At 38.2% G+C, this 24,616-nt stretch overlaps 1 protein-coding gene across 1 annotated transcript; it reads right to left on the bottom strand.

Annotated features, from left to right (window-relative positions):
- Window positions 1-11,611: 11,611 nt before the first annotated feature.
- On the bottom strand, window positions 11,612-23,919 carry ESM1 (endothelial cell specific molecule 1). The gene is made up of 3 exons (XM_070736379.1): window positions 23,540-23,919; window positions 14,872-15,027; window positions 11,612-13,005 (listed from the first exon to the last, which is right to left on the bottom strand). Exons 1-3 carry the CDS (start codon window positions 23,838-23,840, stop codon window positions 12,905-12,907), a joined length of 558 nt encoding a protein of 185 aa, XP_070592480.1. The 5' UTR covers window positions 23,841-23,919; the 3' UTR covers window positions 11,612-12,904.
- Between the last annotated feature and the right edge of the window lie 697 nt (window positions 23,920-24,616).

Below are 24,616 nucleotides of genomic sequence, written 5' to 3'. Positions count from 1 at the left end.
TCCAAACTTGACTGTAAAAAATATGACTTCAGTAACTGAGTTGTCGAAGCGTGGAACTCATTACCAGACTCCATAGTGTCATCCCCAAACCCCCAACACTTTACCCTTAGATTATCTACGATTGAGCTATCCAGATTCCTAAGAGGTCAGTAAGGGGCGAGTACAAGTGCACTAGAGTGCCTTCCGTCCCCTGTCCTATTGCTCTCCTATATCTCCTATACCTTTCTTCTATTCCTATATCTCTTCTTCTATTCTTTCATTGATATGTTCTATTACTATACCTTCTTTTCTATTATTTCTTAGATATATTTTACTATGAGTATCTCCTCTCCTTCATCATGTATTTTACTATGTGTATATAGATATATACTCACTAAAACCCTCATTGTGTATTGGACAAAATAAATAAATAAAATAAATAAATATTTGGTCATGCAAAATCTCTCTTGGGCACAAGTTCAGTGATCTTCTTCTAAATCTCTATATCCATTTGGAAAATCCAAGTGTTCTTTTAATTCTAAATTTTCCTTCCAAATTATTCTACTAATGAAATAAGGCTGAATCTGCATATGACGTTAGACCTGAACGGTCAATAGTCTAATAATTTAATATAAGGTAAATGAAGAGTCTGATATATAAATAAAATAAATCTACATAACTTTATTCAAAGGAGATTTGGAAAATCATAAATACTAAGATGCAGAAGGGGAAAACCCCCAAGAGAACAGTTTTCTCAAATGGTTCTGACCAAGAAAGTTAAGTTTGCCAAGAAAAACACACATCTCTAAAGCTGGCTAGGAATTGCTTAGGTTTCCTTTGAAGGAAAGAAAAGAATGTTTGAAATGCATTCTATAAGGAAGAGCTATAAAAGAGTTAGGGAAGTATTATAGGACGCCAAACAAATCCAAAATAAAAATCAGGAATAGCATGCTAAAAATAGCAAGTAGGAAAATGTGTCACAGCTGCAAGGATTCTATTGCATTCTCCTCTTCCATTGTATTCCATTCTTCAGGTCTTGCTAATATTGTTTTTGGATTTCAATAGCTTTTCAGTTTTGTGTTTTGGCCTTGTTCTTCAAAAATAGACCTAGGAAGAGAAGGAATGCTTTGATCTTCACTTCTGCACTTTGAAAATCCATTTCTCATCATGTTGACAAGCACAGAATTCTCCAAGTCGTACATTTTGAAATTAAAAAGACAAGCCATATTATTTTCCTAATATTTTGTTATCCATTTGTGGTTGACACAAAGATTTTAAGAATTATTCTGTTTCTTTGGTTCTGATTATTTGCTTAAGAATACTCTACTTTTCCTCAGAATCTGCAGAGTGATTTACAATATTAGAACAGTATGAATAAAACCAGTGACAAATAAATAGTATCACAGTATAATAAAAAAGGAAATGGGTAATTTAGGCCAGCAAAAGCAACTATTCAAATAAAAATATCCACAATTGTTATCAACATTGGCTAAAAACCATCACCCCATTAATCTTCTTAGATAATAATTGTTAGCTAGGTGCCATCAAGTCAGATTTGAAACCTGATGATTAGTGATGGGCGAACTGAACTCACACAATTCGGGTCCGTACTGAATTTTGCGGTGTTCGGTATGCCGAACAAGAACCCGAATTTTTTTGAAACTTCGGGCAAAGTTCGGGGTTGTGTTCGGCGTTCGGAGCTTTGACGTCACCGGCAGGTTGCTAAGGACACCAAGGTGATCACTTCCTGGATTCCATGGAATCCAGGAAGTGATCACCTTGGCGTCCTTAGCAACCTGCCGGTGATGTCAAAGCTCCGCCCCCTTAATCTCTTCGTGGGAGGGATTCCCCAGCTCCTTCAAAGGGAGGTCTTCACATAAAAATAAACATTGTTTATTTTTGCAGCGCCACTGCAACGTCCTTTTTCGTAAAAATAACAATGTTTATTTTTACATGAAGACCTCCCTTTGAAGGAACTGGGGAATCCCTCCCACAAAGAGATTCCAGCGGCAGAGCCTTGACGTCACCGGCAGGTTGCTAAGGACACCAAGGTGATCACTTCCTGGATTCCATGGAATCTAGGAAGTGATCACCTTGGCGTCCTTAGCAATCTGCTGGTATTCGTGACATCAAAGCTCCTCCCCCAGAATCTCTTGGTAGGATTCGCTGTTTGGGTTCGGGTTCGGTTCAGGTTCGGCCGAATTTTGGGTAAAGTTCGTCCGAACTTGCCGAACCCGAACACCGTTGGGTTCACCCATCACTACTGATGATTATGTGTGTGGACCTGTCATTTTGACCTGTCTGTAATAATAAATAAGAATGCCATAAAAATATCAGAGTACATATTCTCTAACTGGAGTTTGGAAGAAGGAAATAAAAAATAATGTGCCAAGGTAATCTAATATGAGATTGTTCTGTAATAGGCAAGTGACTGATATATAAATAAGAAGTGAAAATAGACAAAGCTACCCAATGATATTTTGGTGCCCTTGGTTAAGAACAAAATGAACATATACATGGAGTTATGCATAGAAACCATATCATGCTCCAGTCCCTGAAAAGTTAAAAGTTTGTTTGTCTATTTATTTATTTTATTTTATCAAATTTCTAGGCCGCCCTTCTCCAGGGGACAAAGGGCAGTTTATAGAATAAAATCAATACAACAATTATAAACCCAACCATAAAACCACAAATCCTAAAACACCCATATTTAAACACATTCATCAGAACTCATCCAGTCACAATCACACTATCGGCCAGAGCAGAATGTCCACGCTCAATGGCCCCAGGCTTGCAGTAAATGTATATTTTTAAAACCTTTCGAAAGGCCAGAAGGAGGTAGTGTGAATCTGGTTCCAAAGGACCGGAGCTACCACAGAGAAGGACCTTTCCCTGGGCCAGGTGACATTGCTTGGCTGGAGAAGGCTGATTCTGTGGGATCTAACCAGTCGCTGGTATAAGTGAGGCTGGTGGTTGATCTCTGCCTTCCCTTGGTTATCAGAGGCATTGCAAAACTAAGTTGATTTTACTCAGGTACAGAAGCCATTAAATTGAGACTGATGTGAAGCCAGAGTGCTTTTGTTCAAAGGCTTTTGAGAATTTGAATATTGAAGTAGTATTAGTTTTGTTATGTCCCTTTTTTGCTTCATTCAATCAATCATGTCCAATTCTCAGAAATAGCCTGAACATATCCCTGAAATATTCTTGGCAAGATTTTTCAGAAGTGGTTTATCATTACTTCCTTCCTTGATTGGCCCAAGGTCTCCTGTTGGCTTTGGGACTAAGGCAGTACTATAACTCACTGTGTTCCATTTTCTAGTTGGATGCCTTAATTACTACACCAAACCGATCTCTTATTATCTCTAGCCTCCTGACATCAGTAATTGTTGTCGGTATTTTGTAAGCCAGCTTGTGAGGACTGGAATACTAAAAGAGTGGCTTAAATATTTTTAAATATAGAATTAAATAATGCTTTCTTTAAAGATAGACAATGTTATCCAAAAACATTTTGCTGCCCTTGGTTTTGAGTACCAAGACAAACTAAAAGATGGATGGGCATAGACCTGAAATACAAAACTGTGAATGTAGTATATCAAGGATTTTTTTTCATGAATGAAGTTTGCCAGAGGTTATCCGCTATCTGTCATCAGTTTATGAGAATTTTCATATTTTCTGCATTTGCTAGGTGGATGGATGGGAGGATTATACCACTATCTCTTCTACTTTTTTTCATAGGCTTACTCCTTTGTAATTGTGTTTAGATTGCAAACCACCAAGAATGAAAAAAAATAGCAAGTGTGAAGGATGGCTAATAGCTGTTATGAACTGCATGTTTAAAACAATGTTATAGCCACCACTTGTAAAATATTTTAGTTGCCTTAAAAGGATAACATAAATATCACAGTCAGCATTTAACTAGCTTTGAATGCCAACAGTCAAATTTGTCCTTTCCAAAATAAAACGAGTTCATATTGATATCCAACAAGGAAAAAAAAATACCAATTGGTATGTCATCCAAGTGTCTGTCAAGTACTCAGATTCAACTTGGAAAATTCCTGTCTTCTCCAGACAAAATAAAAACAGGAAATATTTACCAAATTTCCAGGTGTCAGGAAATACTTTCAAAACATTTTCAGTGATCAAAACAGCTATTTAAAGAGATACGGTGCTGTAGACAGGTGTTAATTATGATACCTAACTTTCAAAATATATGCTTCGGTACCCCTGGGATAGATTAATCTCTGTGCTTTAGCATCCTGTAAAAGAGCTGTGCAGACTGACTTTTAAAAGATAGCATGAAAGCTGTTTTCCTTATTAATATTAATATGAACACTAAGGACTAAAGTTTAGTTTATACTTTAGTAAACTAAAATTTCACACATTTCTCATTTTTCCTTTTCTATTTTCAAGAACTTCTGGGCATAAGCAACATTCTTCACATCCTAACCCACAGACTAACCACAAAAAAAGGTGATATATTAAGATATTTATTTATGATCACAGAGTAAAAAAATACAGGAAAGTACAAAATTTAAAATACAGGAAAAAAAGCAAATGTGAAACAATTAAAGAGAAGAGGATATCACTCAGCTTCTGTAAATCAGTTATATTTAGAAACCTGGTGATTTTTATAATGGCTGTCCAAGTTAGGTCTTGCAAAAGAGAAGATTGTAATTTCTTGATCAGAGAAAAACTAAAATTTCTGACATCATGGATGCTACAATGGGTAGTGTAACAATACATGTAACACTGACCCAGTCTCTGTAACAGACAAGCTTACATTTTTTTTTTTTGTATGGAAGACAGTTAAATTTGCCTAAAGTCTCTCGTAGTGCACCAATCTGAGTCAGGACAGAAACATAGAAACATAGAAGTCTGACGGCAGAAAAAGACCTCATGGTCCATCTACTCTGCCCTTATACTATTTTCTGTATTTTATCTTAGGATGGATATATGTTTATCCCAGGCATGTTTAAATTCAGTTACTGTGGATTTATCTACCACATCTGCTGGAAGTTTGTTCCAAGGATCTACTACTCTTTCAGTAAAATAATATTTTGTCATGTTGCTTTTGATCTTTCCCCCAACTAACTTCAGATTGTGTCCCCTTGTTCTTGTGTTCACTTTCCTATTAAAAACACTTCCCTCCTGGACCTTATGTTACAGTATAGCGATAACTATCGGTAGGAGTCATCCATGGGAGAACTTTCAGTTGTTCCATTAGAAGGCTGTCATTTTATAGATCTTAATCCCAACTACTTCCTTTTAGTTCATTTAAGGCTTTAACTAGGCTGAGTGATGAAACTGTAAGTGATGGGAGACCAGAAATGCCAGATCGGAACCAAAATTTGCCCCTTTAAAATCTATTCCAGCAGGGTGAGGTGAACTGGAGATTTCCTCCCCAAAATTTGTTTTAACCAAAATTCAAGTTCACTCAGTTTCATGTGGGCTCCCAGAGAAAAGCAAACAAATTCTAGCTAAGCAAGGACATAAGCATAGAACATGGAACTTGAGAACGGGATTGTAGGCACCTTTTGGGGAGCCCATCATAACTGTGAATGGTCACTAAAGAGAGCAGTTGTAAGTTGAAGACTTAACTGTAGAAAGCTCACAAAGTTGATTATTGCACAGGATGGAGAGTTGAAGTTGGGTCTGAGTAATTTGAAATTTTTAACTTCCTCATTTGGTCTTTTGTTGTTGTTGTTGTTGTTGTTGTTGTTGTTGTTATTATTATTATTATTATTATTATTATTATTATTATTATTATTATTATGTCAGTACAACACAGCAACACATGCTGGATTTCGTCTTTCATCACCAGTCGGGCGCTTCCCAAGCACCTAGGACTGCGTGATGTAGCGGCGAATTATGTTTGTCGATCCCAGTAAAGCGGCCTTTTGCAATTGACAGATGGAGATTTTGTCAATTCCAATGGTTTTCAAATGTCTGCTGAGATCTTTTGGCACTGCGCCCAGCGTGCCAAGTACCACTGGGACCACTTTCACTGGCTTATGCCAGAGTCGTTGCAGCACAATTTTTAGATCTTCGTATTTCACTAATTTCTCTAGCTGCTTCTCCTCAATTCTGCTGTCCCCTGGGATTGCGATGTCGATGATCCATACTTTCTTTTTCTCCACGATCACAATATCTGGTGTGTTATATGCTTCAGAATTCGGTGAGTCTGAAGTCGGAAGTCCCACAGTAGTTTTGCTTGCTCATTTTCGACCCCTTTTTCGGGCTTATGATCCCACCAGTTCTTTGCCACTGGTAAATGGTAGTTCCGGCACAAGTTCCAGGGGATCATCTGTGCCACAGCATCATGTCTATGCTTGTAGTCAGTCTGTGCGATCTTTTTGCAGCAGCTGAGTATGTGATCGATTGTTTCATCTGTTTCTTTACAGAGTCTGCACTTTGGATCGCCTGTTGATTTTTCAATTCTGGCTTTGACAGCATTTGTTCTAATGGCTTGTTCTTGTGCCGCCAGTATTAGTCCTTCTGCCTCCTTTTTGAGTGTTCCACTTGTAAGCCATGACCATTATTATTATTATTATTATTATTATTATTATTATTATTATTATTATTAATTAGATTTGTATGCCGCCCCTCTCCGTAGACTTAACTTCCCATATAGTAGCAGACTTAAAGCTACTGTTTCTGAAGAAAATTGGAGCCTTGTTTTTTGTGAAATTGGCTTCAGTAAATTGCTTAGAACAATATGACACTAAATAATATGTAAAGGTGCACCTGGGGTATAGGTAAAATGGCCAGTCTTTTGCAGTCAAGAGAATTGAAAAAGGACAGTGAACAAGAGAAGGTGAAATTCTGGTTCAGAAAGGGTCACAGCCATGTCATTTGTATAGAAGTTGGGAGAAAAAGTGGCATAGATAAGAACAGGAGAGGTTAAATCATTATTAGAGTGGCCTTGAATTTGCATTGTATGTTTTGATATAACAAAATTATCAGTCTCTCATGAGAAATAGAGGAATAGAGCAGGGGTGGGTTAATAATAATAACAACAGAGTTGGAAGGGACCTTGGAGGTCTTCTAGTCCAACCCTCGGCTTAGGCAGGAAACCCTACACTACGTCAGAGAGATGGTTATCCAACATTTGCTTAAAAACTTCCAGTGTTGGAGCATTCACAACTTCTGGAGGCAAGCTGTTCCACTGATTAACAGTTCTGAGTGTCAGGAAAATTCTCCTTAGTTCTAAGTTACTTCGCTCCTTGTTTAGTTTCCACCCATTGCTTCTTGTTCTACCCTCAGTGTTATGTCCCAGGTTTCCTGGTGGGAAAATACTAAGTGTTGATTGGTTAGCCATACCTGGTAGCCCCATATATATATAGCTGCGAGGCACGGCCTTGGTTGTTGGGTTTACTGGTTCCTGTTCTCAAGCCTGTTACTTACTCTTTAATAAAGTGTTACTTGGACTCTGGCCTGGTGTTGACTTCTTTTCTCTTTCCAGAGACTTTACACTCAGGTGCTTTGGAAAATAGCCTGACTCCCTCTTCTTTGTGGCAACCCCTGAGATATTGGAACACTGCTACGATGCCCCCCTCCCCCGGTTCTTCTTTTCATTAAACTATCCATGCCCAGTTCCTCCAAGTTCAGACCTGAATCAGTAGTGACCATTGGTTATGTGACAATGGCATTATGCATCCAATTTGGTCGGTACTGGTCCATGTGGCACCACTATCTTTTGGGGAAAATTTTTCTGAGTTTGGGACACTGCAACATTTATAATGCAAGGATTGAGCATGCCACTTTTTCAACACTGTTGTAATAATAATAATAATAATAATAATAATAATTATTATTATTATTATTATTATTATTATTATTATTATTATTATTATTTATTGGATTTGTATGCCCTCCCTCTCCGAGGACTTGGAGCGGCTCACAGGAACAATAAAATAAAATAGAATACAAATCCAATATAAACTATATTTAAAAAACTTGTATTGTTAAAAACTAGCAATTTTAAAACAGTCACACTAATCTTAAGTGTTTAAGTCAGAAAAGGTGAGAGGGGGAAATTAATCCCCCCATGCTTAGATGGGTCTTCAACATCTTGCAGAAGGCAAGGAGGGTGGGGGCAATTCAAATCTCAGGGGGGGAGTTGATTCCAGAGGGCCGGGGCCGCCACAGAGAAGGCTCTTCCCCTAGGTCCTGCCAGACGACAATGCTTAGTCGACGGGACCTGGAGAAGGCCAACTCTGTGGGACCTAATCGGCCGCTGCAATTTTTAGTCATTAAACAAATTATAAATCAAGGACTAACTATAAACTGTATGAAATTACATATTCATCCATTGTAGCATATCCTGATCTAAAAACCACTTGTACAGGAGCCAAGATTTCCCCTCAGTACACCCAAGCTAAAAGTTTACAGTATAAAAACCAGGCATAGAGTTTGCTAATTCCTGACACTAAGCTAATTGGGCAATACCTAGCTGAATTTTGCCTATTGTCTGTTTCTTGTATATTGGGAGAGTATTAGAATTAAGCCATTCTTTGGCAAGCAAATTAGGATGATTATTGGCACTAAATAGGTGATTTCTAATCCTGAAGGCGAAACTGTAAATGGAGAACATGTATGTTCATAACCTGGGTGATCTAAGGATTACCAGTACTTTTTTTTCTCTAGGCTTATTCATTAAATTTTGTGGAGGGAATGGGGGTTTAAATCAGTGTTCATTGTGATATAAATTGAATTAGCTATAATTCTATGCATTAGTTGCAACTTTTAACATTGTTAGGCTTTTCTTCTTTTTTTAATACTCTGTTGTTAGGTCTTCTTGCCTAACATAAAATTCTAGTTACCGTGTTCAATGTTTCAAGTTACAACAGAGTGAATAGTATAAACCTCCAAATCTGATGGCAAGGGATGCAGTGGCTCAAAGGCTAAGATGCTGAGCTTGTCAATTGAAAGATCTGCAGTTCAAATCCCTAGTGCTGCGTAACGGGGTGAGCTCATGTTACTTGTTCCAACTTCTGCCAATCTAGCAATTTGAAAGCCCATAAAAATTTATTTATTTATTTTTATTGATTGATTTTGTCCATTACACAATGAGGGTTATAGTGTGTATACATATAGTAACTATATAACGAAGGTTATTGTTGTGGTTGGCTCTGCCCCAGCTCCTGCCCCAGGGAATGGGGAGGTGGATGCAGGGGAAAATTCAACATGTCACAGGCCTGTGTTATTGCCGACAGAATCAGTTCAGAGTTTAGTTTCCTCGGACGAAGAAGAAGGTTGGAGTGACTCGGCAGAGGAGGGCTTGGCACACAGCCCAGGCAGTCACTCTCCCTTATCTTCCATTGATTCAGATGATGACATTTTGGATCCACGCAAGCGCAGACTTATGCGTAGAAGAGACCAAATAAGAACATATTACAGGAAATAAGGGAGGCCACCTGTGTTTGGGTGGGGCTCCAGTAATTAGGGCTGCTGCTATAAATAGCAGCATGTGGGTTTGGCCATTGTGGAAGAATATCTGATCGGAGTTCATCAGGAATCTTGTGTTGCTGGACTTTGTTGCTTTTTCACGCCTTTGAAACCAAAGCAGAGCAACGTGTGTGTGTGTGTGGGTGTGTGTGTCTCACTTCATTGGAAGAAGAAGGGGTGTGAAGTTTCTTCACAGCTGCTAGCTAAGTACTTAATGACTGTTTAAGGGAAATTGTACAGACTACCCGGTTGTTTTGGGAAGAGTGCTCTTTGCAATACAAAAAGAGTGCTTTGTTTATTTTGAGTTTTGTGATAAAGAACATTGTTTTGAATTTTCAAACGTGTGTGTCTCTGAAATTTGTACCCTTGAGATGAGCACCGCTCCCTAGAGTCAGGAACGAGTAGCACATATGTGCAAGGGGAAGCTTTACCTTTACCAAATCAGATAGAGGTGGGTGTAGAGAACATTTTTGAAAAGTGTGATCAAGTACTATATTGTGATGCTTCACTAACATAGATGGATTTTCTTTTTCCACAGATTTATGTATAAACATATCTCAAATGATTGAGTGGGTATAAAATAAGACATCTGTTCCAATGAAAGGCTAAGTTTTGTACTATTTGTTATTGCAACCTCAATGTGAGTAGATTTTCCAAGGAATTTTTGACCCAATTAATTAACATGCTGATGCTCCCATAACCTAATTGTTAGCCCACACATTTCAGTTTCATAACAGACATAGACTGAGTTCAAAGAACATACTTGATTAACAATTATTGTTTTGGTTAACCATAATTAGCTGAGCTAATATACCACATTATACCATGGGTATACTTTAGTCCAGTGCATATGCTTGACCTGTACTGAATTCAAAAGAGTTTTCAGAAATTTAAATATGCCGTTTTAAAAGTTTGTAAAATTATTGAGTAGATAACCATTTGCTTCAACCTTTCTCAATCCAGCACTCACTAGATGTTTAGGACTTCAAATTCCCAAATTGCCATCTTGTTAGGTTAAATCCTTTCAAAATAATGAGATTGCCTGTGATTTAAGATTGGAAAGGAGGTCAAATGAGAGGATGAAAATTATTATTATTATTATTATTATTATTATTATTAATATTATTATTATTTAGATTTGTATGCTGCCCGTCTCCGCAGATTCACAGCAATGATAAAAACAATATACAGTAACAAATCTAATATTAAAGTTTAAAATAACAATTTTACATTAAAAAGCCTAAAAACCCCAATATATAAAAAAGCATACACACAAACATATCATACATACAGCTACAGAGGCAAGGGGGGGATGTCTCAGTTCCCCCATGCCTGATGACAGAGGTGGGTTTTAAGAAGTTTACGAAAGGCAAGGAGGGTGGGGGCAGTCCTGATCCCTGCGGGGAGCTGGTTCCAGAGGGTCGGGGCCACCATAGAGAAGGCTCTTCCCCTGGGTCCCGCCAGATGACATTGTTTAGTCGACGGGACCTGGAGAAGGCCAACTCTGTGGGACCTAACTGGCCGCTGGGATTCAATACAAAACAAAAAAAGGGTAATTAGGGTAATTACCACATGTATAGTATATGAAAGTCTCCAGCTTCAGAAAGACTGGTTTTCAATTGCAATATTTTACCAACAAATATTTATTTTCAAGGACACATGCTAGCAATAATATAAAATTGACAGCAGTGTACTTTTCAAAGTTCACCAAAGTCTAGAGATTACATGGTCATAAATTTGAAGGGACTGGATTAAAACTGATTGTTGGAATCAGGAAATAAATTATGCAAATCTATGCTTTTGAGTGTGTGAAAGGAGAAAAGAAAAAAAGAACACAATTTACAAGATCGCTATACATGAAAGTGTGAATGACTGCTGTTGTGAAAATAGTCCAAACCCAACCCCCACACCATACAGAAGACACTCAAAAACACTCAGTATTTGGTTTTAAGGCAATGCCTCCTGGACTGAGGATATGAGGACAAAAAGGAGAATACTGTACATCCTCCTTTTGCTGGATGCCCGATAGCCTCATCTAAACTATATAGAGTATTTGCCTTTGGTGCAAAAATATCAGAAAGAAGGCGCAAGTTTGCATGTCCAAGATTAAACTGTATGTATGCTGAATTGAATTAATGTAAACGAATTGAATTAAACCTGAACAGAACTCAGAAAGTGGAAGCAATAGGCTTTATCCATTTTATTAGGGATTAATTACATTAAGAGTAACAACTATAGAAATACAATCTTATATTGTAATAATGGTTAGTTAGTTACACAACTTTGAAGGATTCATATTTGGCAAAGCAAACGACGAAAGAGTTATACTCATGTAAATATTCACAACACTATATAAATAAACTCTTTCATCCTGCCCACCAAACCACACAAGCAATTGTCTCCTTTTTATGCAACTCATAATTCCTGAAGGAGCCTCAAATCTTATTTGTCTTCACATGATCCATTAACTTAGAGAGCAAGTGTTTGCACTTCTATAATGTTGATTGTATTGGCACTCTTATTGTGACCTGCAATCTTCAGATCCACAGTTCAGTTTTACAACTCAAGCCAGCACAATTCAAGCCAGACTAAGTTTTGATTGACCACAAAAGGGAATAATGAATGTAATCCCAATAAATATATTATGAGACACAGAGCTTTCACAATTTAATTTTCACAAATAAGTTAGCCATAAGGAAGGTAATTGTTAAGTCCAGTCATCCATAAAACTTTTACCATCTTCTTGATTTCAACAGGGAAAACAAACTAATCTTTGAGGCTATGTTAAAATAGTATCCCAGAAACGAAGGGGAGACCTACTGTATCTATAACTGAGTCAGAAGAATGTTGGTAAAGCTAATTGTAAAAGTAAAAAAGTTTTTTAGTCTATGTTTTAATTCTGAATAAGATTGTGGCCATAAAATAAATTCTCTGAATGCTTAATAGAAAAGAAAATCTTACTGTATTCATTAGACTTTCTGGCAAATAATATGTATAGGATTCAGAATTAAAGCTGGTTCCATATTCAACAGCTATTACCTTTATTATTGTTACTCTACTGCTGGAATTAGGATTTCAGTCTAGACAATACATATACTAATTTTTATCCCCTATACATTTTCAGTTCTTTGATGAATAAATATCTTGTGCAGGACATATAGAATTGAGAATGTTAAAAAATAAGATATATATGTTTTTCAATATATATGTAAGCTCCAGCAATATGCACTTTCCAACTATATTTTACATTCAAGGATTCATGATACGTTTAGTATTCAGAAAATATTCTAAAAATCATGTACACTGTACACAGTTTCTTACTGCAATTCCATCTTTTCCCAAAGATACATAAACTGGATCTTCTTTTTAAAAAAATTACCATTTCCTCTGCAGGAGATCTACTGTTTTAAAGTGGTTTGTGGAACATTCACTATTAGAAGAAAGCATGGGTTAGAAATCTAACCCACATAAGCTAATATCAGCGAGGATTTAGCCATTTCATGATTGGAGAGTGAATGTCTTTTTCCTTCACAAAATCCTCTTCTACCGAATTACCATCGCCAGATCCCATGTCATTCTCTGAAAATGTAAATGAGGAAAAAAAAGGGAGGATTAGTGTTGCGATTAGCTCTGGCCCAGCTCCTGCCTCAAGGAATGTGGAGGTGGATGTGGGGGAGACATCCACATGCCACAGGCCTGTTTTTCTCCCAGTAGAATCTGACGATGAAGTCTCCTCTGACCAAGGAAGCGTGAGTGACAGGGAAGAGGGGAGTTTGGCAGACAACCCAGGAGGAGATCAGTCATCTGTATCATCCCTGGATTCTGAACAAGAATTAATGACACATCCACGCATGCGTAGAGTGATGCATAGGAGACAACAACTGAAGGATTATTACAAGAAAAAATGAGGCCACCTGTGGTTGGGTGGGGCTGCTGTAATTAGTGCTACAGATAAAAGTGCACCCTGGTGTTTTAGCCTCATGGCAGTTTATCTGATTCATTGTTTCGTCAAGATCATGGTTTTTGCTCTTCAGGATTGTGTGTTTGGACTCTCTGGACTTTAGAATTGGACTCAATTTCCCAGTTATTGGGTGAGCAATTGGATTGCATTTAACCTGTGCCTTGTATGTACCAGGAAATCCCTTTGACATTTAAAAAGGGAGCTGTTTCTGTTTTTCTGTTTATAAAAACTTTTGGGTTTTCCTTTTATGTGTGGTGTGTGTCTTCCTGGACTAATTGCCTGGTTGAGACACGCAGGCAGAACAGATTAGTTTGTTTGTTTTTAAAATCAAGATGTGGATTTTTAATTACCGTATTTTTCAGAGTATAAGACACACCTTTTTCCTCTCTAAAAGAGGCTGATAATTTGGGTGTGTTGTATATTCTGAATGTAGCTTTGTTTTCAGCCTTAACTAACTGCTAATGATTTTCCCAGCTCTTACCTTGAAGGGTCTTTCATTGTTTCTCTGCAAAGAATGTTTTCCAAGCCCTAAATCTTTGCAGGGGTTTTTTCATTGCTCTAACTTGCTCTTAATAAGTTTATTTCCAGCTCTAACCAGGTGCTAATGAAGTTTCCAGCTCTTGCTGGCTTGCCAGCTGTTTCATTGTTACTCTCTGCTAAGAATGTTTTCCAAACCCTGTCTTTGAAGGGTTCTTTTTTTCATTCTCTATTTACTCCGAATGTTTCTTTCCAGGTGCTAATGATGTTCCCACCTCTTATTGGCTTACAAGCCCTTTCATTGTTACTCTCTCCAAATAAGTTTTTTTAAGCCCTTACCAGGAGATAAAATAATGTGCTCAAGTTGACCAGACTATAGACACTAGCCAGATGAAAGCAGATTCTTTTCCCTATTTTCCTCCCCCAAAACTAAGGTGCACCTTATACTCTGAAAAATTTGGTAACTTTTTGTCTGAATCAAGAACTTTAAATATCATGTCCATCTTCAGCACTTTAAGAATTTTTGATGATCTTTCATGCTGGCCACATGATGATTTTCTATCAGACAATACCAACTCCCTAGGCTGGGAATTTTTTTGCAGACCAGAAGGGGCATGGTTTTGAATGTTGCCTGCATCCCATGGATGGGGCTTCACTTGTTTGTATGGCCCAGTTGCTGGCATGCCATGGCTCAGTGCTGCTCCACAGACCATGGGCTGGGGATCCCTGCTTTAAACCCTTTCGTGATGATCTTATGAACTGAATCATGGGAATTTGATTTTACATATGCTCTTGTAATTTCAGGGATAATGTTCAAGTAAGCGAGATGGGAATGTGAATATTTTTATGGAATAAATCTGTAATGATACAATAAATCTCCCAAGTTTTCCATAAGAATCAAAATGTTAATATTCAAATGCAATTCTCAGTGCTTCAATAAAGCATTTAATTAAGATACTCAATCATTTTAATTATGTGCCATCAAGTCATTATTGACTTAGGTTTACCTGCAGGTGGCAGTAATTTCCGTTGGTGGGGAGGTTTTGAGGCATCCAGTTGGAAAAATGAAAACTTTACACACTTCCCAGTTATTCTGTCACATATGCCAGATGGACAACTGCAGGTTCTTAGACAATCCAACCCATAAGTACCATAAGGACACTCTGCAAGATAAAGTATTAGAAAACAACAGACATATTACTTTGCTTTAAACTTTCGTTATATTGCAGAAGGTTTTGTTCTACATCAGCCTTTTGCAAGCCACTATGAGTCTAAAACAGTGGTTCCCAACCTTTTTTTGGCCATGCCCCACCTAAACATCTCTAAAATCCTGAGGCCTCCCCCAAGTGGTGGGCTACAAGACGGAATGCTAAATTGCACTTGTCGCTGCGGCTCGTAGGTTCTTGTGGGACCCACGCGATTTTGCTGCTGCACCTGTGGATGTAGCAAAATCGCACACGGAGCTGCAGGTAAAACCTCGCTGAAACACAGGTGCAATTTTGCTACCTCCACAGGTACAGCAGCAAAATCACGCTGGTTGCGCAAGAACTTATCAGCCACTGCGGCAGTTTAGCGTTCCGGCTCATAGCCCACCGTTGTCTCCTCCCTACATGATATATAATTCTTATTATTCACAAAGTGAACTACTCACACGGAGAAAGCCTAAAAGGCCATTAATTAGGTTTAAACATGGTTCCAATTGCTCCCATTAAAAATGAAATGGCCCCCCTCTGGGGTGTGGGCTAAAAGATTCAGCACCATGCAAATTTGATAATTAAACAGTTAAAGTAGAATTTATTTTATTTATTTATTTGTTGGATTTCTAGAGCACCCTTCTCCGCAGACTCAGGGCAGCTTACAACATATAAGTAGAACAATCATATATAGGAAATCCAGCATAAAACCAATTTAAAACAGTCTAAAAACCCTGCTAATAAGAAACAACCACCCATATTCATCCCAACACATGACATTCATATTGACGGTCTGAGCCAGATATTAGCGCTCACAATCTCCAAGCCTGCCAGCAGAGGTGAGTTTTTAGAACCTTACAAAAGGCGAAGAGGGTGAGGGCAGTGTGAATCTCTGGAGGGAGGTGATTCCAAAAGGCCAGGGCTGCCACAGAGAAGGCTCTTCCCCTAGGTCCTGCCACAGGGCATTGCTTAGCCAACGGGACCTGGAGAAAGTCAACTCTGGGGGACCCAACCAGCCGCTGGGATACATGAGGCAAAAGGCGGTCTCGTAAGTAATCTAGTCCTGTGCCGTGTAGGGCTTTGTTATGTTATGAATGCAACTCTAAATATAGTTGCCTCTGCTCTCTTTGAATTATATCATGGAATTAAATCACAGAGAGTATAGCATTTCCTTTAAGAAGTATGCAGAAGATTTGCAATTACAAATACAGTGGTACCTCGAGATACGAGTTTAATTCGTTCCGGACCTGGGCTCTTAAGTCGAGCAGCTCTTATCTCGAACGACTTTTCCCCATAGGAATTAATGTAAATAATTTTAATTGGTTCCAGCCCTCAAAAAACTCACAAAGTTAGTCTAAATTATGCAGAAAGACATGTTTTTAATGAAGAAATGTACATGTACATATAAATGAATAATGAAGTTTCTTTCACTTAACTTGTAAACTTTCTTAAACTTTTAAATTTACATATGTTCAACTTCTCTGCCACCCAATCCTGTAGGACAGAGGTCCCCAACCCTTTTTGCACCAGGGACCGGCTTTAAGCGATCAAGAGAGGAATGGGTGAATGAATGGACGGAGGGTGGGAAGGAAGGAAGGAAAGAGGGAAGGGACAGGAACAGAGGAAGGAAGCAAGGAAACTTATGAAAGGAGAGAGTAAGAGAGGAATGAGTGAAGGGAGGGAGGGAGGGAAGAAGGTGGGAAGGAGAAAGAAAAGAAGAAATAGAGGAAGGGAAGGTAAAAGAGAGAAAGAAAAAGAGCAAGAAAGAAAGAAAAAAAGAAAGAAAGAAAGAAAGGGGGAAGGGACAGGAACAGAGGAAGGAAGCAAGGAAATTTATGAAAGGGGAGAGTAAGAGAGGAATGAGTGAAGGGAGGGAGGGAGGGAAGAAGGTGGGAAGGAGAAAGAAAAGAAGAAATGGAGGAAGGGAAGGTAAAAGAGAGAAAGAAAAAGAGCAAGAAAGAAAGCTGCAAGCACCCCCCCGAGCCCCCCAGGCCGGCTGCAACCTTTTAAAACACGCGCGCCGCTTCGCAGCTGTCTCCTGAAGCCGAACGCGGAAGTTAGCATTTGGCTTCAGGAGACAGCTCCTTGGCGCTTGTATCTCGAATTTGGGCTTGTAAGTAGAACAAAAATATCTCTCCCCTCCCAGCTCTTATCTCGAGTTGCTCTTAAGTAGAGCAGCTCTTATGTCGGGGTTCCACTGTATACACAATTTTTACATTATTTCACAATTATTTTTATTTTCAGTTTATTTAATAAACACCAGTAGATTCAACAATGTTCATTTTTGGATAGCACAAAATGTCACCTCTACATGTAAGGACTCTTTCCCTCAAAAGGGTGTTTTGTCAGAAATACTGTATTGCAATTCCTGGAACTGCTAAGGACCAATCTTCCTAGGAAGTATGAGAGTTGTATTCCAACACAAGCAGAGAATGACAAATGAAGAAGGCTTCTCTGAGGTTTTCATCATATAATAACATGAAAAATCATTATAGCAGTGCTCATATATTTATCTTCCTACATTTCAAAGATTGGAAATAAAGATTGGAAATAAATTATCTTTGTTCCTTGAAAAATTCTTTGAATATGTTCTTTTCAACTGTATATTTTTTTTCCACATCCGAAAGGTTAATCCCAGATTTCAGCCTTTTAAAATACAAATTTGGGAGGAGTGGATAAAGTTGGCTAGGTATAAAAATGGCTTGCAACAGTCAGTACAAAGACTAGTGCTATTACCCACATTATTTCTCTCTATATATTTTTTCATTTGAAGGTTTGTTTGCACAGACTGATGGTAGAATAATCCCACTCGACCTGGGACTGTATTAATATTGAAATCGCAGGGGAAAATAAATGAAGCTTGAGACAATAAACATATTCCTTGTTTTCATATGGCATGCTCATGTGCAAATGAATATCATCTTCAAAAAAGATACATCCTTTCCTACAATGAGCTGGAAGGGGTTGTGTCATTTAATCCAATTTTTCCATGATGCCAACATCTGTGGCTATAGCAATATTTCCTCATCTATAAGAGCCGCTTGCTTAAAACCTCTACAAGGAAGTATCTGTCATCTTTGAGAGGGAAAAAAGACAGCTTTTTTCATAGGTTTAAACTGTTGATACCACCAAGGTAATTTTCATAATGTTTAGCTAACACAAAAATAAGGGGCAATATCTCTTTAATGGAGGAAGTTGCCATCTTGACATTCTCTCTCCAGCCACCATGGAGGCCTGTGCTATTCCTTTAAATGTTTAAAAGAAAAGGCATTGCAATTTTTTAAATTAAAAAATAAATTAGCCGAATGTAAATATGATTCAGACTGAGGGAGTTGGGAAAGTCTTGACAAATTATTACTGACCTAATGCATTGTTTTGGCCCTTGACAAGCTAATTTAGCTGAATTTGAGTAAGTTGCATCTACATTTTTGAATGTAGGAAAGACAGAGCTTTCTGCTCCAAAAGGCATGCATTAAAAAAAAGTCTCTCATCCCCATTTAGTTGATTCTAGATAAGTTTGATATGGCCTTCTGGAACTTCACCTTTTCTTCTAACAGATTGACTTTATTACTTTATTACTTTGTTTGTTTGTTTGCTTGCTTGCTTGCTTGTTTGTTTGACCTTTATGCCCCCCCCTCCGAGGACTCACAACATATAATAAAACAATATATACCATTTCGGGTCCAATTAATTAAATACAAAAACTAAAAACTATAAAAAACCAATCATCCCCATTCATTCAGGTTTGTCTTAGTCCATCCATCAACCAGGGGGCAAGAATCTTATGGTCTGAAGCCTGACAGCATAAATGAGTCTTAAGACTCTTGCGGAAGGCAAGGAGGGTGGGGGCCATATGAATCTCCAGCGGGAGTTGATTCCAGATGGCCGGGGCCCCTACAGAGAAGGCTCTTCCCCTAGTCCCCGCCAACCGACATTGTCGAGTTGATGGGACCTGGAGAAGGTCAACTCTGTGGGACCTAACCGGTCACTGGGATTCATGCCGCCCAAGTTGCGAACCCCCTCTGAGAGGGTCAAAAGTCTCCCCCCAGGATAATTGACGGACAAATGGACATCTCCTTGGCAGGCAGTACCCACAGCCACTCCATCTTGTAGGAGTGTGAGAGTTTTTTTCTTCTTCTCAAGGCTAGACAGCATGCCTGAAAAGCAATGATTAACCCTTGCCTTTCCTTCTTACCTATAAGGGTTATCTCAAATGCACAAATAAAGATAGCCACTGCATGGTATCAATTGGTTTCTTTTCTGGGTCTCTTTGCTCCCATCTAATGGTCATATGGCTTTCTGCAGCTCATACCTGACAATCCTACTGTTACTATTAGCCATGGTTTTGTTGATTTTGTTCTAGTAATATTAAGTTATTCTAGAGACTTTGCTCAATACTGGATCTTTTTTAAAAAACAACAACAGCTATTTGGCTTTTAATTTTTTTATTATTGTTATTATCATTGTTGCCATTATTCATTGTTCATTATTCATTACTGGCCTTCAGTAATCATGGGGGCCCCATCATTGGAAATTTTAAAGAAAAAAACTAGACAGCCATTTATCTGAAATAGTATAGGTTTTCCTGCTTGAGCCGGGGGCTGGACTACAACACCTGCAAAGTCCCTTCCAGCTCTATTCTATTCTAACATTTTTACTATATTAACAGCCTTGTGAGGTATTTAGGTTGACTGAAAAAGCATTATTCTTGAACTGAGATTTTAATTAACATCTAAAATTGACATTTGGATCTAGATGGATTAAAAGTTTAATGGCTGCAACATGTACCGCCTTTTCCAAAATGCAAGTTATTTACACTAAGCAATTCAATTTACTTGTAACAAAGTGTTAATTGCTTTAGTGCACAGCAGTACATAACACATTAACGAACTTTTAGGGTTAAGCAGGATATAAGCAGGAAAACAAGATATACTATCATCAACAACATTGGTATTTTGACGTTGGAAACTTCTAAAAATATATACAAAACATTTTATACTTTAAAGCAGGTTTATATGTGTATCTGTTTACAGTGCAAGATTACATCTTACCAAAAATGATTATCTGAATAACAAAAAAAAAAAATTCTGTTACTAACAGAAGGACATATGGAAAAAACCCCATGTTTGCAACAGCTAACCTATTTACAGGTTATGTAAATAAATAAATTAAGCCTGAGCTGGAGTTATCAATTTAGACAGTAGATAGAAAGTTATATTCTGTCGGAGGAAAAGGGAGAGAGAAAGAATGTTCAGAATGTTTATTTTGGATAACAAAACCATCTCATTCTCTTCCTTCCTATTGGCAGTGACCTGATAGTTACATAAATTGTTCTTAACAGTCAAGAAAAGCTCTGTAAAGGCATTCAAATGACTACAGTATATTTTGGAACAGTGTTTCCCAACCTTGGCAACTTGAAGATATCTGAACTTCAACTCCCAGAATTCCCCAGCCAGTTAATGCTGGCTGGGGAATTCTGGGAGTTGAAGTCCAGATATCTTCAAGTTGCCAAGGTTGGGAAACACTGTTTTAGAAGGCTTCAGAATCTAGCATCTGAAGGATCCTTATTATCTGCCAGCATATTTTAAAGGAGAAAGGGAGTTTAGCAACAATATTAATAATTTAGTGGGAGTTTGAAATCTTCTGGATAGCCTTGTTTATTTATTGAATTAAAAATGTGGGTTCAGAGTTTGTTGTTCAGAATTAGAAGCTTCTGAGATTTATTTTAACATATTCTTTTCCAGTTTTTATTTTGGATTCTGTATCCAGTGGGCACTTGCCATGATCTATCTTTATTTAGTTTACTTTTGTAAGAAGGGGGTCCCCTTCTCTCTCTGCATTTCTTTTTTTTCTTTCTTTCTTTCTTTCCTTCTTTCTTTCTGTCCCAAGTTAAAATAGATTGATGGTCAAACTAATTACTGAAGAAAACAATTATCCAATAATTGTGTTTGGACTTTAATGTTGAAAGTTGGCAGATACTCACCTGGGAGTAAATTGCATTGAACACAATAGGACACATTCCAAATGAACATCAGAAAAAGTAAGAACCGTGTGCAGTGTCGAGTTGTATTGCTATTTATAAATTAATGATGTCACTGAATAATTTGATGTCAAGAATACAGTAATTTGAAACTTTTATTTTGTCAGAATATTTAGCTTATTTTTTCCTTTCTAAAAAACCACACAAATCACTTCACTCACAGTACACCACTTCAACATGTAAATATGTAATATATTCACCACTCAAGAAGCCTGTTTTCAAAAATGTCCTTTCTATAAAATTACTAAGAAGTTTACTCAGAGCTAGTAATTGCAAATTTGAAGGAAAATTGAACATAATCATCTAGAAGATATTCTCCAACAAATGTTTGCAAAATTATAGCCCCAATTAATCCAAAAGAGGCTATATTCTCTTATCAGTCTAACAGATTCCTACAGCTGTATAGACCTTTAATTTATACTAGCAGAAAAAGAAATGACCAGATTCCTTCTGTATTGGGGTTTGTGGGGGGGGGGGGTTTGCTGGTTTGTTAGCCTTGCTCCAAATGAACTGGATCATTTGAATCTCACTGAAACTCAGCAGAAACTTGTTAATCAGATGGTGGTCAGCAATGTTGAAGTCCTATATATCTGGACCTACATTTTTCTTTTAAAGTTTTTAAAGCTCACTAACAGCAGAACGTAGCATGTCTGCTGTGAAGCTGGTAAAGCTTCGGGCACAGTTTGGTATGTTAGCAAAGAAACACCTTAGTTTGGTCTATTTTAACTTGGGGGGGAAAAGAATTAAAGAGAAAGAAGGAAGGAAGGAAGGAAGGAAAGAAAGAAAGAAAGGAAGAAAGAAAGAAAATGTATACAAAATTACTTCAGTAGAAAGAAAAACAGAGTTTTCTACAAGGCAAACAATGTGCAGGAGGCCTTTTTTTTAATGGGCAGAGCATTAAAAACATAGTAATCCATTCTAGAATTCTTCTACTGCTTTTTACATAATATATAGGTGAAATACTGTATTTAAATGATCTGAAGAGAAACCTGAGTATGTCACCTTATCTATGCTTTCCTTCTAAAGCTTATATCCATGTTATAAAATGCAGGTGTTATTCTCTTGATTGAAGCACATATAAAAACACATTATATATCTCTGGGAAATAATATTGACCTAAGCACTTTTGATTTTTTTTTTATAAATGTCTCAGATAATATTGGCATATTGTTTCCCCCATGACTAGTAGAGTGCCAGTAGAATTAGGATTAAATGCTCAATTTCTTGGGTAGCTTAGGCCAGGGTTTCTCAATCTTGGCAACTTGAAGATATCTGGACTTCAACTCCCAGAATTCCTCAGCCAGCGAATGCTGGCTGGAGAATTCTGGGAGTTGAAGTCCAAATATCTTAAACTTGCCAACGTTGGGAAACACTGGTTTAGGCAATCAAGTCTGCTAAGCAGAGAAATTCTGAATCATTTTACAGCCTCTGGTAAAATGAAGACACATGTGCTACAGTGGTGGGTTGCTCTCAGATCGGCCTGGTTCGGTGAACCAGTAGCGGCAGTGGGAGGCTCCGCCCACCCAACCCAGAATGCTTACAGGTTAATTAACCTACTTCACCATAAATATTCAGGTATTTACATACATTAGAGCAGTGTTTTTCAACCAGTGTGCCGCGAGACATGGTCAGGTGTGCCGCGAAGCTCAGAGAAAGAAAACAAGAAAGAGAGAAAGAAAGAGAGAGAGAGAAAGAGAAAGCAAGCAAGAGAGAAAGAAAGCAAGAGAAAAAGCAAGCAAGAGAGAGAAAGAAAGCAAGCAAGAGAGAGAGAGAGCAAGAGAACAAGAGAGGAAGAAAGCAAAAGAGAGAGAGAAAGAGAGGGAGGGAAGGTGGGAGAGAGAAACACATAGAGGGAGGTAGGGAGGGAGAGAGAAAGAGAGCAAAAAAGAAGGAAGAGAGAAAGAAAGAGGGATGGAGAGAGAGAAAAAGAGGAAGGGAGAGAAAGAGGGAGAGAGAAATAGAGCGAAAGGGAGGAAGAGAGAAAATTTTTTTGTCCAATATTTTTTTAGCCACCCCCCCCCCTCCATGTGCCCCATGGTTTTGTAAATGTAAAAAATGTGCCGCGGCTCAAAAAAGGTTGAAAATCACTGCATTAGAGCAATATGTATATATTGCTCCAATGTATATATCTTGGAGCAATGTACACTGCTCAAAAAAAATAAAGAGAACACTTAAAAAACAGAATATAACTTCAAGTAAATCAAACTTCTGTGAAATCAAACTGTCCACTTAGGAACCAACACTGATTGACAATCAATTTCATTTGCTGTTGTGCAAATGAAATATTCAATGAGAATATTTCATTCATTCAGATCTAGGATGTGTTATTTGAATGTTCCCTTTATTTTTTTTTTGAGTATATCTATTGGATCAATTTCCAACAGTTATACATTGACCATTAATTGCCATGGTAGATAATGTTGTCCAATGACCATTCTTTACCTTTGCAGATACCAAACTCATCTCCAAAATCGTCTTCTTCAGAAAAAAACTGGCACTTCAGTCCAGGCCCACATTTAACGCCATCCATTCCTGCAACAGTCCGGTAGCAGGTTTCTCCCAGAGCTGCAGCACACACCCTACAACAGCCGCAGTCATCCAACACAGTCCGTTTGCAATGCTGTGGGTTTTTACAATCACTGCTGTCGCAAGACTCCGGGCAATCTACTGCATATTTGGCGCTCCAGGTAGCTCTGACATTCATGGGTACCAGAAGTAGAGTGATCACCAGAAAACTGCTCATGGCTCCTGCTGTGACGAAAGCCCAATTCCACTGTCCGCAAATGACAGGTTAGGAAAGTTCAGAAGTCAGATGCCTTCTGCTCAGGGATGCAGGAGTGGAGGACCCAACGTTGGAAATTCTGAAGATCAGCTTACAGATTTTGGAGCTTTATACAGCCTCTTGCCCACAAGGCCTGCCGTCGTCAGTTTCCTCAATCTGTCCTCTTGCCAGCCTCCCTTGTTTTACTTTGCGAAATCCAGGATGAAGTTTGGATTAGCACAGTGCTACCATCCAGGAATTGAAAAGCCTGAGCTGATGTAATCTGTTATGTTTAGTTGGCTTGTTTTCCAGTGAGGACTGAAATTCTCTCACATCCGTCTCAAATGCTCAAGGATGTCTGCCAGAAAAGTCCACAGGAGTAACAGGGGGTGGGGACAGAGTGAGTAGGTTGCATACCTTCTCTCAGGACCAAGTGTTGTTCCCACATTGGCTCTGTATCTCTGCAAAATCTTTACAAACTTTTTGCAAGTCGTCAGGAAGAGAGAGAGAGATCATATATCTTACTTGGGTAGCTTCTGTCTCTATCCTTTTTCCTCAGCTGCAGCAGTAAGACAAAGATTGTTACTTTAAAGTAGTGCTACCTCAACCTGGTGCCTCCAAATGTGTTGAAACCCCCACTTCCATAATCCCTAAACCAGCTAACAAGAGCAGCAGGAGAGAGAAAACTGCTTTAAAGTTTGGCAACACTACTTTAAAAGCCAGAGAAAAATATTCCTTGAAACAAAAAAAGAATGACC

This window comes from Erythrolamprus reginae, chromosome 2 (assembly GCF_031021105.1).
Source record: "Erythrolamprus reginae isolate rEryReg1 chromosome 2, rEryReg1.hap1, whole genome shotgun sequence".
In the NCBI taxonomy this organism is placed as follows: Eukaryota; Metazoa; Chordata; class Lepidosauria; order Squamata; family Dipsadidae; genus Erythrolamprus; species Erythrolamprus reginae.
This window is presented reverse-complemented; position numbering and strand designations above follow the sequence as displayed.